Source organism: Azolla caroliniana, unplaced genomic scaffold (assembly GCF_043228905.1).
Source record: "Azolla caroliniana isolate FFs.n. ecotype wild unplaced genomic scaffold, voAzoCaro1.0.p SCAF_18, whole genome shotgun sequence".
In the NCBI taxonomy this organism is placed as follows: domain Eukaryota; kingdom Viridiplantae; phylum Streptophyta; class Polypodiopsida; order Salviniales; family Salviniaceae; genus Azolla; species Azolla caroliniana.
This window is the reverse complement of record NW_028230453.1, coordinates 13,465,709-13,482,891: the sequence shown is the minus strand read 5'-3', so window position 1 is coordinate 13,482,891 and position 17,183 is coordinate 13,465,709. Positions and strand designations below refer to the sequence as shown.

Genomic DNA, 17,183 nt, shown 5'->3' with positions numbered 1-17,183 from the left:
TTATGATTCATTAGTTTTATTAACTTATGTTATATATATATATATATATATATGTACTTCTACTTTCTAATTTCCTGCTCTCTCTCTCCCTCTCTCTCAACTGCAAACGAAGGAAGGAATTAGTTTATGTAATTATTATTAGTTTACTTTCTGATTTCCTGCGCTCCGCCCTCGTTAGTTACACTTGTTTTAGAACTGAAACTCTTTATTTATGTCTTCTTATGTATGTATGTATGTATGTATGTATGTATGAGTATGCATGTGTTATATAACTTATTTTTTTACTAACGACAGATTGGACACACAATTAAAACGAAACCTCGAAAAATAACTAATAATAATAATTATTAGTTATACTTTCTGATTTCCTGCGCTCTGCCCTCGTAAGTTACACTTGTTTTAGAACTGAAACTCTTTATGTCTTCTTATGTATGTATGTATGTATGTATGTGTATGGGGCATAAATATCTATTTGTTTTTCTAAACAAAAGAAAAACGAGAAGAAAAAAAGACAAAAAAACAAAGAAAACATTTTACACCCCCTCCTCCCCCCACCTTCCTCCGCCCTTCCTTTTTAAGAGACCACGATCACGACCACGACAACACACACACACACACATACCAGAATCTCTCTCTCTCTCTCTCTCTCTCTCTCTCTCTCTCTCGTCGTTTTCTTGTCATATTCACCCCCGCAGCTATGAACCTCTCCCGTCCCGCCTCCTCCTCCTCCTCCTCTTCTTCTTCAGACCCCATAACTCCTGCACACATCCACGAAGTAAGGTCCTTGAAAACCTCCATGGATTCCTTCCTACGTTTCTTCCTTCTAGGGTTCTCAGATTTGATTGAATATCATCAGTTCTGGTTTCCTCTCTAGGGTTAACACTTACTTCATGTCAAATTTACACATGCATACAAATCCATCCACACAGACGCAGAGGGGCATAGGCATAATATCCATATCCATATCCTTATCCATTCCTTTAGTAGGTTTATGGATATGGATACAAATTTATAGTATTGATGGATGGATTGTATCGCTTGTATTCATTTCATGTCTGTTGTTGTGCGGAATTTGTAGGTCCATCTCCTCATCGAGAAATGCCTCATGTTTCACATGGACCGCGAGGAATGCATCGAATCGCTAGAAACATGCGCCAATGTGAAGCCAGCAGTCACAAGAACAGGTAATCATTTGTGGTACTGCTAAATTATCAGATACCACCCTTGCGTGTTACTTTCTAAATACCATGAGATAGATGCCAATGGTTCATGGGAAAAAACAAACCTGGCAAAACCAAATAACAAAAAACAGAGTGGGTATGTTGCTATTCTTTATGTGTACATATATGTCTATTTGGAGTTTTCCTTTTATTAATTGATGAAAGATGATGTATAGATGCACTCTGCTAGATACTATAACATTGAACTGATGATTTTTTGTGTTCATTTTTTTATAATCCTCTGACACTTTTGGAAATGGCCCAGTATGGGATGAGCTGGAGAAGGCGAATAGCGAGTTCTTCCGGGCATACAATTTGAGTCGACAATCGGGTCGCCAACAATCCTCTTCACACGAAGATTTTGTCAACGAGAATTCATCTATCATCAGAAAAGGCTGTCGTGATTCCATTGATAAGAAGGGCTCATGAATGATGATACCAATCCCTTTTCCTTCCCTTTCTTTTTCACATCCCATTTATTCTCCATCTATATAGTGCAAAACCATACACAATGGCGAGAGTTGGAGTAAAATCTCTTTCGTGATTTTGGATCCATTGGATGTAACCAAATTCCTTTTCGTGATTTCGGATCCATTAGATTTAGCCAGATATTGTTGTTTATGATTCCGTCATAAAGATCATCAAAATACTTATGATATATCTATCAATCCATATTTGCCTAATTTAACCACAGGAAAGCCCTAAAGATTTGGGTGAAATTGATAAAAGAAACGATTTCCATTTTTTGTGTTTCTGTCAATTCATTCCATTAGCCTGAAAATATCTCAGCGATGTACATACCAAAGTGAAGTGACAACATCTGCATTAGATCTGCCATTTCTTTTCATCCCTTTTCCCCTACATTATATGTTGCTTTGATTTCACGTGGAGTTATTGCTCTTATGTGATCCAAATTGGATTTCATTGGTGAAATGTATTGTGGTGTGCACTATTTGAGGAAGACTATATTAACCTAAGACTGCGAGAAACTCTTTTTAGCGGACAATCAATCGCTTACTTATTTTGGTGTGATTACATAAAAAGGTTTGAGCTTTTAAATTCATTCGTTTGGATATCACGTGTAATCAATGTATAGCGGATGCAGACGCCTACTTATTTTGGTGTGATTACATAAAAAAGGTTCGAGCTTTTAAATTCGTTCGTTTGGATTTCACGCGTAATCAAGCATTGAGATAGTTTCCATTGAAGTTTCCATTGAAAATCTGGCTGACTATGACACACACTGTCCACTTTGATTAAAATATCTTGACAGTGTCCAAATCCATAACATGTACATGTATGAGCATCAAAACGTACCCGACCGATGGTAATAAAAGTTGTATGTTCCAGTGAAGATGAGTGTGAGGTTTCAAAAAGTATTTTAGTAGGAAAGGAAAAGAGCCATCCTGAATTCGGAGCCCTGAGGTTACATTAATAAGAAATATCCTAGGGTTCCTTCGTGTAATCGGAATACTGCAGAAGTTGGGTAAAAAAGTGAAGTATTCTAAAAATTACTCGGAGCTGAAACATGGATCACAATGCATCTATGGCATGCAGATTGTCCTGCAGTTGTCCGGAATGCTGTAGAGCTCTGGTAAAAAGTAAAGGGGGTTCTTATTGCTGAAGAGTTGAAAAATGGATCACAAAATGCATACTATGTTCTGATTTGCCAAAGTGGTGATGTCCTTTTTGTTTTCATAGATCCATACCCAATTAGAAGTGTCTTATTCACTCTTTGTCCTTTTTGTAAAGCTTTATATATCAATCACATGTGGGAAACCCTCAGTGGTAGGAGGGTAGAAAAACCAGCAAATGAGGAAATATTGGATAACTCTGCTCAATTTGAACATTAATTCAAAGACAAAGAAAGAGCAGCAACAGGTGGCATAACCAGAGTAAAGGATAGCTTGAAATGTAGGTACTGATTATGGATGGACACATCAAAACTAATGGTGATTCCTATCATTACAGAGAATCTGGAATACCCCCCCAAAGTGAACCATGTAAAAAGTAAACTACATTTGGGTGGAGTGGGCCTCTCATACAGCCATAAGTACTTATATCCAAGTGCCCATCATCAGTACTCAGAACTGGAGATTCATCATTCATGGTCCTATTGGAATTTTGAACCCAAGATTAGTAACCATTTTTTTTTTCAAGAGAAATATCCTCCGTTGGTATTAAAAGTAAAGTGGCAAGAGGCAATATACATAGTAGTCCAATGTTACAAGCAATGTTGTGAATTCGTGCCAAACGACCCTAGTCAAGCTTTATAGGTAAAGATAATGATAAAAATCCTCATAAAGTACTGGATGAGTAAAGAAAGTACAACCAAGCCATTCCATTCTCAAGATCAGCAAGATGAAGAAGAACACAATATGAGTACTCCTATGACTTGAATCGGAGTATCTTCATCAATGACAACATGTAGGGCATGTTACCAAAATGATATGTAATTTTTTGCAGTTTATCTCGACTCATATGTACGAAGAAGAATGGAAAAAACCTCCCCAACATTGAAAATGTAGTTTCATTAAGCAACCACAAGATCAATCTCCCTATCACTCCCTAGAAATGCTTCCATCTCCAATAACATCATCCTTCTCTACCAAAAACGTAGACTAAAAAGAAAGTTATTATTCTTTCAACCTATAAGGACGACTTTCTCTAGCAAAGCTGAACCATAAACCCTTATTGTCCTTATTCCTTATTCCCTTGTTCTTCCTTAAGAAAGAAAATATCCACTCAATGTTTAGTCTAGTAATAATAATAAATACTTCAACCACTACCAACATCTATCCATACTAACTCCCTAACGGCAGTGCGTGTACCCATAATCCATCATCTGCACAATAAGAAGCATACAAAAAAGTTATGTTCAGATTGACTCCCCCAAGTAGAACCATCCAATGATTCCCCCACATCCTTAAGGTCCTTCCCCTCTTTGTTATCAACCTTGCACAATAGTGAAAAGAATTTCCTCCCCCTATTTGCTGTCAACCTTGCAGAATAGTGAAAAGTTCCTCCCCCAGAGTGTATGAAAACAACTGAAGTCAACGTAGATCACCCAATTGACTTGAAATATTATATAAAATACAAAAAAGAAGATAAACTGATTATCGAAATCAGTTCCCCCAATCAGAATTGATGATAACCCTATTCCCATTCCTTAATTCACCTCCACTCCTAAACAAGAGAAGAGGCTCTCACTCTATATCACTCGAAATATGAGATTGAATAAAGAAAAAATAATAACACCAAGAGTGGCGGAACATAATTCCAATGATCGTCATGTGGCCCATCCAACTAGAGGTATTGGTCACCACATTTTACAAATTTTCATCCTTTTCTGCCTTTCCCTTAATACTATCATACTCTCCTTTTACTGTGTGTACCATGTTGTCCTAGAAGATCTTAATCATATCCACCACATTAAACTTGATACCTTCATATTTCTTGTTGCAACGACACTTCCACCACACCCATAAAGCATTAATCGAAACAACATTTCAAACAAAAGAAATTTTAAAATATTTACCACTCGAAATGTTAGGGAAAACTACTTCAATTCTATTATCCGACATATGCAATGTGTTGGCATAAAAGGTCGACTCCTTTCACTTTGTATCTATAAGTGTGAACATGTCTGATAGTTAGGGTTTGAGTATATAAGCTCTAACCTAACGTTGTAACAATGTGATCGATCATCTTGTATCTTGAGTCTTGTAGAGAGAGAGTTACAAAATAATAGAGAACTTCCATTGAAGCTTGAACTGTGTCAACAATCTACCTTCTTCTTCTCGTTCACTTTGCTACATATCTGTGTCGTTTGTTGTGCATATACTTACAAGTCCTCATACATACTTCCACACATCCTTTCGAATATCATCCAACAATTGCTATTAGAGAGACTTGTTGTTCAGCGACGACGAAAAGCAAAGAGAAGAGGAACCCTCTAGTTGAAAGAAAAGACCAGGTCAGTAAATCTCACTTCGAAAAGAACATGGCTTCAACATCTTGAACAGGAGTTGAAATCCGGAAGTTTGATGGCAAAAACTTTGCCCTATGGAAGAAGATGATGCAAGACGTGCTGATAATTTGAAGACAGGTTGAAGCCATTAGACATAACGAAAAACCTGCCCCAATGTTAGCCGATGAGTGGAGATGAATAGATGAAATCGCACGCTCCACCATTTTGATGCATCTGGTTGACAATGTCTATTTCAGTATGGCAAAGGAGAAGAAAATATTCTCTTTGTGGGAGAAGTTACAGGCTGTGTATGAGAAGAATTCCTCATTTTCAAAACTGATACTAATCCAACAACTATTCAACATGAAGATGAGAGACACCGATCCAACAACCTCCCACATCAACACTTTTAGTCAGGTGTTGTCTGAACTCTCCTCCCTAGGGATCAACTTCGAAGAAGAAGTGAAAGCCCTTGCCCTCCTATCGAGCTTGCCGACGAGTTGGAAAGTATTCTGCATGACTTTCGCCAATAGTAGCCCTAGGTTGAACCTGGACGAAACTGTCAGCCAAATCGTCACAGAGGACATTCGGTGAAATCGATGAGACGCACCATCGACACGTTAGCAACACTCGATCGATTCGATCGAGCGATCCAACCGATCGAGAGAACAAGCTGAACGATCTGGTCGAAACACTAGTTGATTGAGAAAGAGGGGAGACCGACAATGGTCAAAGTCGAGAAATAACCGACCAGGTGATTTCTGCACTCATTGCAGAAAATCCGGTCATGATGTTTTCGACTGTTGGTCGATCAAGATGAAGGATAACGGTCGACGATTCGAGCAGAACTCGGGACGATCCGACTCGAACCATTCTCCAGTTGGTAACCAAATCAACGTTGCAGAATCCCGATCAGGAGAAATCCTCTCCCTAGAGAACTCCATGATCGGAGAAGTCCTATATAGTGTCAAGATGCACATACGTGGCAACTAGATTTCGGAACCACATTTCATGTGACCCCTAACATCGAATGGTTTTCGAACTATTCGGCTGTCCCAGAGTTCATGAGCCTACCTCTCTTCATTGAAGTTGTTGTATAGACTCATGTCGATGAAGCACCGTATGTACGCCGTTGTCATCATGTGCATCACCTCCCATATCGTGGCATCGATTTTGTCCAGTCTCTTGTCCCCGAACTGAACCGGCAACCAAAGATCTTTAACCATGAGCATGTCCCTCATCTTCGACTTCCACACTGAATAGTTGGAGCCGGTGAGCTTGAACATGCCTCCCAACGAATCGTCCATTTTTCTGTGTCATTTCGCTCTGATACCAATTTGACGTGAAATACGCGGATTAATCTCCGGCCACAACAGAAGCGTAGATCACTTGATGACAATCAAAAGCACAGATGAAATGGGAATGGAGGTAAGTAGACAAAACAGAAAGAGAATACATAGGATATTAACGTGGAAAACCTTGAGAGGGAAAAACCACGGGAGTCCACAGACTCCAAACTATCACTCCATAAGAAGAATACAAAAGGGAGCATAGAGGCAACGACCTCTTGCTCACAATCTTCGCCTAGCGGCGGTTACAACAGAGACACAATCTTTGTATTTCGCTCTCTCTCTCTCTCTCTCTCTCTCTCTCTCTCTCTTACGCACTGTATAGAAGTTACACCCCAAAAATAACTCTCTCATCCTCACTATTAAGTTTGCCCTAGGTCATATTTATACTAATATGACTTTCGGGCTATTTACAAATATAGCCCCAGTGGGCTCTCTAGAACATATTTACATATATGTCCCTTCTATCCGATGAGAGGTTCTCACCGGGCTTGCAACATCCGGTTCTCACCGGGACTTCCGATGCCGGGTACTCCACATCCGATTCTCACTGGGTCTTCCGTTGCCGGGTACTCCACATCCGGTTCTCACCGGGTCTTCCGTTGCCAGGTAATCCACATTTGGATTTGGCCTCGGCCGAGTTGCTCATCAACACTGACTGTTCTTCTCACTTCCCATCCGGAGGGACCTGTTTCCTAATAGATCTTTACCCCGGTGTCGTGCCCTTCGGCTCCGGATCGTTGCGTGAGTCGGGTGGGAACCGCCGAGGTTTTTGACTAGGAGGAAGAGGAATACAACTTAAGGCTAGTTATGAATAGTGGAAAGAGAAGTAAGATAGCAATCTCGTGAATCCCACGAGTTTAGTGTAATTAAAACAATATTTAGATTATAAGAGCAATTAGATGGCAAAATTCGTGAATCCCACGAATATATTAGATTGATCAATCCTTGTATATTAATCAACAACCATATACATATTTCTCTCCTCCTTATATAAAGATGGAAGAGGCTAAGCATGGCTTCATGCTTTTTCACCTAAAGTGTCCATGCACACTAAATGTGCATGTGATGCTTTGTCATTTCCTAAAAATATAGGGCTCATGCACGCTAGATGTGCATGAGTCACTTTTAATGTCACGTGTAAATAAAATATTCACACTCTAAAGAATACATGATTTTTACCTTTTAATAAAGGTATGTGTAAATAAAGGTCTTATACGTATTAAATCTATATTTATAACACTAAAGATAAGTTATTACGATGGTAAAGTTGGGGTTTATCTACGTGGAGGTGCATGGTTTGAATCCTGCCCTATGCACGTGATAAATTCTTTTGATATATTATTTATCTATTTATATGTATCTAAAATCGGATATATTATTTTATGGTTTTCACGTAGTGTGTGGAATACACTACGACACCGGTAGTAAATGTCAGGAGCAGTACTAAGACAGAGAAGTATTGTCAGGAACAATACTGAGACAGAGAAGGAATTCGTACTAAAAGATGAGGATTAGTACTAAGGGAGGTGTAGAACTCTCGAGAAAAGGAAAGAGTATGTGAGAGAGAGAGATCAAGAGAGAGATCAAGAGAGAGAGTGTGATGATAACAAAAGATATATATTATGTTAAGAGAATATACAATAGTAGCTAGGAGGCTTAAGACTAGCGTTGAGCCAATTTGGTTCGAAATAATGCCTTGTGCCTCCTTTTATAGTGTTCTCAGGAGTACTCTTGAAGTTTCTAGAATGTTCCAGAGAAATTTGGAATATACATCATTTTTTTATAGTAAAACTTAAATGAAAATAATATCTTTCGTATTATAACATATAGTCTAATGGTCAAGAGCTCGACCCATGTAACATAAGGTCATGGGTTTGAGTCTTGCCATATCATGACACTATCCCCCCTTTAAAACGACGAGTGTGACAAGTCGTTTTGGATTGAGGACCCGGTTTTCCTGGATATTCACAATGGAAGTCTTCAAGAAGAGCACGAGCATTGGTCACATTCTCTATTGGTTCCCAAGTACGCTCGGTGGGACTATATCCTTGACAATTGACTAAATAGTAGAGTTTGTTGCGAACAATCTTGAAATCGAGGATGGCGGCAACCTCGTACTCAGGTCCATCTTCAAGTTCGATTGTGGGTGGAGGTTGTGAGCGGAAGATCTGGGTTGAAATCTAGAGCAATGGATTGGCACGACTTGCTTGCAATTGGTAATGCTTATAATTAACCATATGGATGATGCCTTGACATTTTTGCTCTACAACATGTATCACAAGTCTGAACAAAATCTTCAACAAATTGTCGGATATGGGGCCACTAGAATGATCGTTATACTAAATCTAATGTTTTAGTACTACCAAAATGCCCAACTTTATATGTGTCATGACAGCTTTGGACTACTCGAAGGCGACAAGAACCGTTAGGAACATACAAGAGTTTCTTGAAGAATAGTAATCCATCATGACATTCGAATTGTAAATAGTTTGTACCTGGTTGTTACGATTGTGAACAAGATGCTCGAGAGGGATCAATTTGTGCTAGAATGTCTCGGGCGAAAGCATTTGTCTTCAAGTCCTCACGTATGGTATCGATAACGTGGGAATCCAAGGGCATACCCAAGACCTGCGTTGCTTGTAGTCGTGCTGGTCCTAGGATTACTTGCTTTTGGTTATCGAAAGCTGGTTCACCAGGACACGGTGCTACATACGAGCGCTGTGATAATGCATCTGCTTTCCCTTGTTGCTTCCCCGGACGATATGTAATTTTGAAGTCAAAACGAGTGAGGAATTGGGCCCACCGAGCTTGACATCGATTTAACACACGAGCATTCTGAAAGTAGGCAAGGTTTTTGTGATCATTGAATACCATGACTTGATGAGAAGATCCTTCTAGAAAATGCCTCTATTGCATAAGAGAGTCCATGATTGCTAATAGCTCCTTATCATGAATTTCATAGATGATTTCGGCGGCGTCAAACTTGCGTGAGTGGAAAGCCACAAGATGGAGCTTTTCATTATTGCCTTGTGACAGAATGCTACCAAAGGCGAAATCTGACGCATTTGCTTCGATGATGAATGGTTTTTCCGGATCAACATGAGCCAGAATAGGAGCTGATGTAAATGTCTTCTTAAGACCCTCAAAAGACATGTTTGCTTCTTTAGACCAAATGAACGATTGCCCCTTCCTGGTGAGCTGTGTGAGAGACAGAACAAACTTTGAGTAATCCTATATAAACTTGCGGTAGAAATTGGCAAATACTAAAAAGCATTGGACATCTTGCAATGAACGCGGAGTTTGCCACTCTACAACCGTTTTGACCTTAGCTGGATCCATGGAGATGCCTTTCGAGGAAATGACATAGCCTAGAAATTCTACCTGGTTGCACTCGAAACTACATTTTTCCAGCTTTGCATAAAGACCATGTTCTCAAAGTCATTTTAGTACTAATAGTACATGAGAATCATGCTCTTCTTGGGTCTTCGAATAAACCAATAGATCATCCAAATAGATGATCAAACAAGCATCCAAGAGATCTCAGAATATATCATTTGCCATATGTTGGAAGATTGTTAGCGCATTAGTGAGGCCGAATGGCATGACCGTATACTTGAAGTGCCCATATCTGGTGTGAAACGCGGTCTTCCATTCATTTCCTGGTCAGATCCACACGAGGTTATACACTCCTCGTAAGTTGATTTTTGTGAAGAACCTTGCACCATTGATCTGTTCTAAAAGACTTGAGATAAGGGGAAGTGCGTACCTATTCCTGATGGTGACCTTATTTAAGCCATGGTAATCTACGACGAGGCAAAGTGATCCATCCTTTTTCTTGACGAAGAAAATGGGTGCGCCGGTTGGAGATTTCGAATTTTGAATGAAACCATTTGCCAAATTCTCCTCTATATAGGGTCAAAGGACTTTTAGTTCAGTTGGTGACAAATTGTAGATCGGTTCCCATGGTGGCTATTTTCCCGGTTGTAAATCGACGGGGCAATCATACGTTGATGGTGAGGAAGTGTATTGGCTTGTACTTTATCGAACACATCGGCATAATGACGATACTGTTTTAGAAGTTGAACGGTGGACTCCTCTTTAGTGGTGTTGGAGTGTTTTACTGATACTGTGAAGGGAAACATTTCTTCCTTGCGTCCTTCCTCACGCAACTGATGTAGCGAAATGGGTGCAATCTTATGAGTAGATCCTTGGGTTTGTCGATACCGGATTTCCCTTGTTCTCCAACCTATGTCTGGGTTATGTAATTCGAACCATGGTAATCCCAAAACAATGGGATGTTTTTGGATACTAATTATATTAAAGGATACTACACACGCTAAATTATCTAGGACAATATTAATGGGCTCTGACTCTTCTATGATATTTCCGGATGCAATGGGATGACCATCAATGACTACTATAGAGGTTGGACACGGGAGTTTTCTTATGGATATTTTATTAGCTTGGGTAAAATTCCTATCCATGAAGCAAGAATTAGCTCTGAAATCTAGGAGTGCTAAGTCATGTACTGGTGAGGTACTTTTAGTACTAACGATTACTTGGGCTAAGAACACATTGCTTACATGCTTAGAGGGAATGGAACCACTAATGGGCTACACAGATCTAGGGTTGTCCAACCAAACGGCTCCTATTTTGGCTAGACTTAGCCATTTAACTCTTCTTCTAACTGACTAAGGACATCAAATTTGTTCGATTGATTTGAGCTATTAGTACAATTAAGACTATCAGATATTTGTACTGAAATAGACTCGGGTTTAGTACAATTAGAACTAGCAACTATTTGGTTCACTTGTCTTCTTGGCCTATGGGGACAGTTCACTGCAATATGCCCTGGTCCACCGCAATAAAGACATAGTCGATTTGCTAAGCGTCGCTGCTTTTCTTCTTCCAATAATGGTCTGCGACGACGTGTAGTGTCAATTTCCATCGGAGTTGGAGTATTCACTAGAGACGCATTATATGCCTTCCTTGGAAAAGGTTTTGCTACCACTGAGGCATAGGTGGGCTCTGATCTTGCCCTTAGCATCTGGAACTGATGTTTTGAACGTCGTTCGAAAAGATGGTTGTCGCATCTCATTGCATGACTGATTGCTTCTGTCAATGACTTTGGTTCTTCGGGGAAGGTCAAGAGTAAATCCTTGACATCATTATGTAGACCATAACGAAATTGCTCCATAAGTGCTTGGTCATCCCAGGGGATATCGGAGGCGAGTAGGTGGAAATTTGCAGCGTATGTGGAGGCTGGACTATCACCTTCATGTAATCGTCGGATTTTGTTGATTGCTGTCCTTATGCTGTCAGTATCTCCAAAACATGCTTTAAACTCACTTAAAAACTCTTCAAAATTGTTTAGTAAAGGAGATTCCTTTTCTAACAATGGAGTGAACCATGCCAAAGCCGAGCCACTTAACAACATGCCTACTAAAGCCACTCGTGATGCATCAGTGGTATATGGGGAAGGATGCTTTTGAATGACTAATCATTCCTGATTAAGGAATCCTCTAAACTGCGATCGCATTCCATCGAATTTCATGGGAAGGCCGATCTTGGGTTCTTTATGAACCCCTTGCGTACTAGGTCCTTGTTGTTGCATTGCTACTATGGTTGCTTCGAGCTTTTGCACACGTAATGCTAGTTCCCCGTGTCGTTGTTGCGTTAGCTGCTTCTATAAGGAGATTTGTTGAAGCTCCCCCAATAGTTGTTGATTTTCTTGTTCCAATGCGAGAATCTTCTCTTTCAATCATTGCAACTTCGAAAAAACGGATTGATATTCTTGAGCGCTAACAGTGGCCATAGTATGAGAGAAAAGAGGAATAAGAGATTAATATGAAGGGAGGGAGAAGTAAGAAGATAAAAGAAGAAGACGAAAATTGGTTCAAACTGTTAGGAGCAGTACCAAGACAGAGAAGAATTAGAACTAAAAGATGAGGATTAGTACTAATGGAGGTGTAGAACTCTCGAGAGAAGGAAAGAGTGAGTGAGAGAGAGAGTAATGATAACAAAAGATATATATTATGTTAAGAGAATATACAATAGTAGCTAGGAGGCTTAAGACTGACGTTGAACTGATTTGGTTTGAAATAATGCCTTGTGCCTCCTTTTATAGTGTTCTCAGGAGTACTCCTGAATTTTCTAGAATGTTCTAGAGAAATCTAGAATATACATCAATTTTCTAGAGTAAAACTTAAATGAATATCCTTCGTACTACAACATATAGTCTAATGGTCAAGAGCTCGACCCATGTAACATAAGTTCATGGGTTCGAGACTTGCCATATCATGACAGTAAAGATGACCTCCATGCGGACGGTGTTGAGCATAGTGACAAGCTTGGACCTCGAAGAAGACATCTACATGTAGCAACCAGAAGGATTTGAGAAGAAAGGGAAGGAGCACCTGGTGGGTGCCGGTTGAAGAAGAGTTTATATGGACCTAAGCAGACTCCCCAACAATGTTACCAGAAGTTCGATTCCTTGATGACCGATCAAGGGTACCATAAGATGCAAGCCGATCATTGCGTGTTTGTGAAGAAATTCGACGAAGGAGATTTCCTGACATTCTTGCTGTATGTGGATGAAATGTTGATCGTCGGACCGGACCAAACTAAAATCAGGATGCTGAAGAAGGCCTTGAACCAGACCTTCTCAATGAAAGACTTGGGTCTGGCAAGACAGATTCTGGGGATGCAAATAATCTGGGACTGGACAAAGAAGCTATTGTGGCTCTTAGTAGAGAAGTACGTGATAAAGGTGCTCCAACGGTTGAACATGTCGGATGTGAAGCCAATCGGGTCGACACTTCCGGCAAAATACAAGTGGTTCGGAAAGCAAAGCCGAAGACAAAGGCAGGAAAGTCAGACATGATGAAGATCCCATACGCCTCTATTGTTGGAAGCTTGATGTACACAATGGTGTGTACCCGGCTGGATATCAGATTTGTTGTCGGAGTGGTCAACCGGTTCCTGAGCAATCCGGGAAGAGAACATTGGACCGCAATCAAGTGGATACTCCGGTACTTGAAAGGCACCTCGATTATGGGCCTCCGATTCGGCTCAGGTAAACCCCAACTGGAAGGATTTACGGATTCAGATATGTCAGCTAATGTGGATACCAGTTGGTCCACATCCAGATATGTCATGACATATGCATGGGGAGCCGTATCGTGGCAGTTCAGGCTACAAAAGTATGTTGCACTGTCAAGAACGGAAGCGGAGTACATGGCAGCCATGGAAGCCGGCAAGGAAGTAATTTGGATGAAGGACTTCATTGGGGAGCTAGGGATCCAATAGGAGGAATACCGACACTATTGTGATAGCCAAAGTGCCATCCACCTTGCAAAGAATGCGACCTACCGTTCCCGAACCAAGCACATCCAAAGAAGATATCACTGGCTCCGAGAGAAGGTAGAAGATCAAGAATTCGTGCTTATGAAGATCCACACGGAGAAGAATGGGTTGGATATGCTGACCAAGGTGCTGTTAGTCGACAAACTGGACACGTGCCGAAGACGGATCAGACTAACGAGAAATCTCATGCTGGAGTGAAGGGGGGAGTTTGTTGGGAATTCGGTTCCTTCGGATGGGATCCGGATGAGAACTGGAGAAGCCGGGTTGGACGTGCTGAAGGATGTTACCGGCCGGCAAGGAGTCCAAAATACGGAGTGAAGGAATTAATTAAGTATGGTTGTAATAAGCATAGTGTGGACGGACGGACTGGAAACGGTATGCCGTTCCAGATCCGGACAGATCCCGAATAGGTGCGAGAGGCACCGTTTTGTACTACGGGCCGGAAACCTATTTAAAGGCCCGGACCCCATTGTAATCGGAGCGGATAATTAATAGAGCTTATGCAGTTTATACTTCTGTGTTGATTTCTGTTCTGTAACTACTGTTATATCTTACGCGTGTAATTAACCAAAGCATTCTAATCGTGTAACCTACGTAAGTCGGTGTAATCGTTGAATCTTAATCCTATGCCGTAATCACCCTTTGGTGAAGTGTCTCCGTGACACCTTGTGTTAGGCCTTGTCCGGCTAGCGAATAACACAGTTTTGGCGACCACGATTCCTGCTTTCTCGCAGCGAACGACGGCTTAATGGATGACGAGACCAACGCACGACCTGGTTACAGACCGAGCTCGACGCCTCGCCGAACGGCAAAGACGGCGTGAGACTTTCCAGCAAGCATCGCACGAAATTCGCTCGGATCGTTTGTTCTCCAACGAGATCTGGAGAGTCGCGGAGGAATCCCTTCGGTTACGGCAAACTCGCGACCAGGACGACGAAAGCAGTCTAAGTAGTCTCCGGGAAACCGAACGACTCCTCGAGGCGCTGGCAAGCGGAGAAAACGAGGCAGAAGCCTTTTCAGCCTACGAATCGGATTCCGAAGGGGGATACAGCGTGCACACGAACTACCGGAGCAGCAACGATACCCCCGGCGGCCCGGAGAACGACGGGTCGGATACCGTGCCGACTCCAGGACCGCAACCGCATTCGCCAAGGAACAAGCGGAAACCAGAAGACGGTTGGAAGAGGCGGAGAAGGTTCGGACAGAGCTCCTCAGGCAACAGCAGGCGGAAAAAGAAAGAGCGGCAGAGGTACTGCAGAGGCTGCAAACGACATATCAAGGGCAGCTGACGTGCTACAGAGAGCAGGCGGAGGATACAGCGAATCTCATCAAGCAGTTGAAGGAGGAGCGACAAGTGGTGGAAAGCAGAGCGCAAATGGGAGCAAGTCGCATCCAGGATATCATGCGGGCCTGGTTGAACCAGACCAAGAGCTTGATTGACAACGGTTCCGTCAAATGGTGGACCAAGTGGGCCACGAACGCGGCGGAACTACAATTGCTCCGGGCCGACGTTGAGAACCGGCGGAAGGAGGGAGATGATTGCTATATGCTGACTTCCGAAGACTTCACCGGCATAAGAGATGAGCTTGCCGAAGACTTTCAAGCCTTGGCAGATGACCAACTAGGGCAGGTCCGGCAACTTGTAGCTCAGCTGGACGACGACAGGCTGGAGGCGCAGATCCAGTTTGAAAGCTACGAGAGGTCCCGGATCCGGGGAGAGAAAGAACGAGAACCGGTTACGGTCAACCTCAGTGATGAGGAACCGTTACTGGAAGGAGACCGGACCGGAAGCAGTCAAACGGAGATGCCGGAGTCAGAGAGACAAACGGAGCAGCCGGAGTCAGCGAAACAAACGGAGCAGCAGCAGCAAGCAGTGCAGCCGGAGCAGCCTCAGTCCCAACCGCAACCACAGCAGCAGCAGTAAGCACAGCCGCAACAACCACAACCGGAAGAACAAGTGGAAATTCTTGAACAAAGTATTTTGGACAATTTGGGTGAACAATGAAGGGGCCGAGAAGGGTTCGACGTACAAGGTACTGTCCCACGGGCGTGCCATGTGTTACCGGCCGGCAAGGAGTCCAAAATACGGAGTGAAGGAATTAATTAAGTATGGTTGTAATAAGCATAGTGTGGACGGATGGACTGGAAACGGTATGCCGTTCCAGATCCGGACGGATCCCGAATAGGTGCGAGAGGCACCGTTTTGTACTACGGGCCGGAAACCTATTTAAAGGCCCGGACCCCATTGTAATCGGAGCGGATAATTAATAGAGCTTATGCAGTTTATACTTCTGTGTTGATTTCCGTTCTGTAACTACTGTTATATCTTACGCGTGTAATTAACCAAAGCATTCTAATCGTGTAACCTACGTAAGTCGGTGTAATCGTTGAATCTTAATCCTATGCCGTAATCACCCTTTGGTGAAGTGTCTCCGTGACACCTTGTGTTAGGCCTTGTCCGGCTAGCGAATAACAAAGGAAGGAACTGAACCGGATGCAGGAACCGGACCGGACCGGAAGGTATCCGGATGGATATGGTGTTAACCGGATCTAGGGACATATATGTAAATATGTTTTTGGTGTGCCTGTAAAGGCTATTTTTGTAAATATTTCTAAACTCATATAAGTATAAATATGACCTAGGGCAATCACCTGATAAAACGATATACGTGTGTGTGTGTGGTTGTATTATTGTTGTATAGTGTGAGAGAGAGGTAAGAGAAACTGAATCAGTTTCTATTGTAACCGCCCGTTGGCAAAGATACAGAGCTAGAGGTCGTTGCGTCTCAGTCTCATATTGTACCCCCTCCTCTTGTAGTGATAGTTGGAGACTGTGAGCTACCGTGTTTTTGCCCTATTAGGGTCTTCCACGTAAACATCATGTCTCATCTCAAAGGTGTAAGCATACAACAATAATACAACCACACATCCTGTGTGGTTGTATTATTGTTGTATAGTGTGTGAGAGAGGTAAGAGAAACTGAATCAGTTTCTGTTGTAACCGCCCATTGGCAAAGATACAGAGCTAGAGGTCGTTGCGTCTCAGTCTCATATTGTACCCCCTCCTCTTGTAGTGATAGTTGGAGACTGTGAGCTACTGTGTTTTCGCCCTATTAGGGTTTTCCACGTAAACATCCTATGTCGTCTCAAAGGTGTAAGCATACGAACCTCCATTTCTGTTTTGTTCTTTCATTAAGTTTATGGCTCAGTTGTGGCCGAGCTCTATTCCTATCAGACGCAACCCAAAAGCCCATGGACTTGTCCTAGTTGATCAAGG

The 17,183-nt window shown here is 42.0% G+C and overlaps 1 protein-coding gene across 1 annotated transcript; it reads left to right on the top strand.

Annotated features, from left to right (window-relative positions):
* The first annotated feature begins 627 nt into the window (after positions 1 to 627).
* Positions 628 to 2,063, top strand: LOC147852444 (uncharacterized). The gene is made up of 3 exons (XM_087333768.1): positions 628 to 775; positions 1,079 to 1,184; positions 1,486 to 2,063. The coding sequence occupies exons 1-3, from the start codon at positions 698 to 700 to the stop codon at positions 1,647 to 1,649; spliced, it is 348 nt and encodes a 115-aa protein (XP_087189894.1). The 5' UTR covers positions 628 to 697; the 3' UTR covers positions 1,650 to 2,063.
* Positions 2,064 to 17,183: the final 15,120 nt, after the last annotated feature.

Bases quoted from the DNA above. Each gene is read 5' to 3' on its own strand.
- LOC147852444 (XM_087333768.1), top strand. From the start codon at position 698: ATGAACCTCTCCCGTCCCGCCTCCTCCTCCTCCTCCTCTTCTTCTTCA. The intron at 776-1,078 runs GTAAGGTCCTTG...CGGAATTTGTAG, and splicing joins CTCCTGCACACATCCACGAA to GTCCATCTCCTCATCGAGAA. The intron at 1,185-1,485 runs GTAATCATTTGT...GAAATGGCCCAG, and splicing joins GCCAGCAGTCACAAGAACAG to TATGGGATGAGCTGGAGAAG.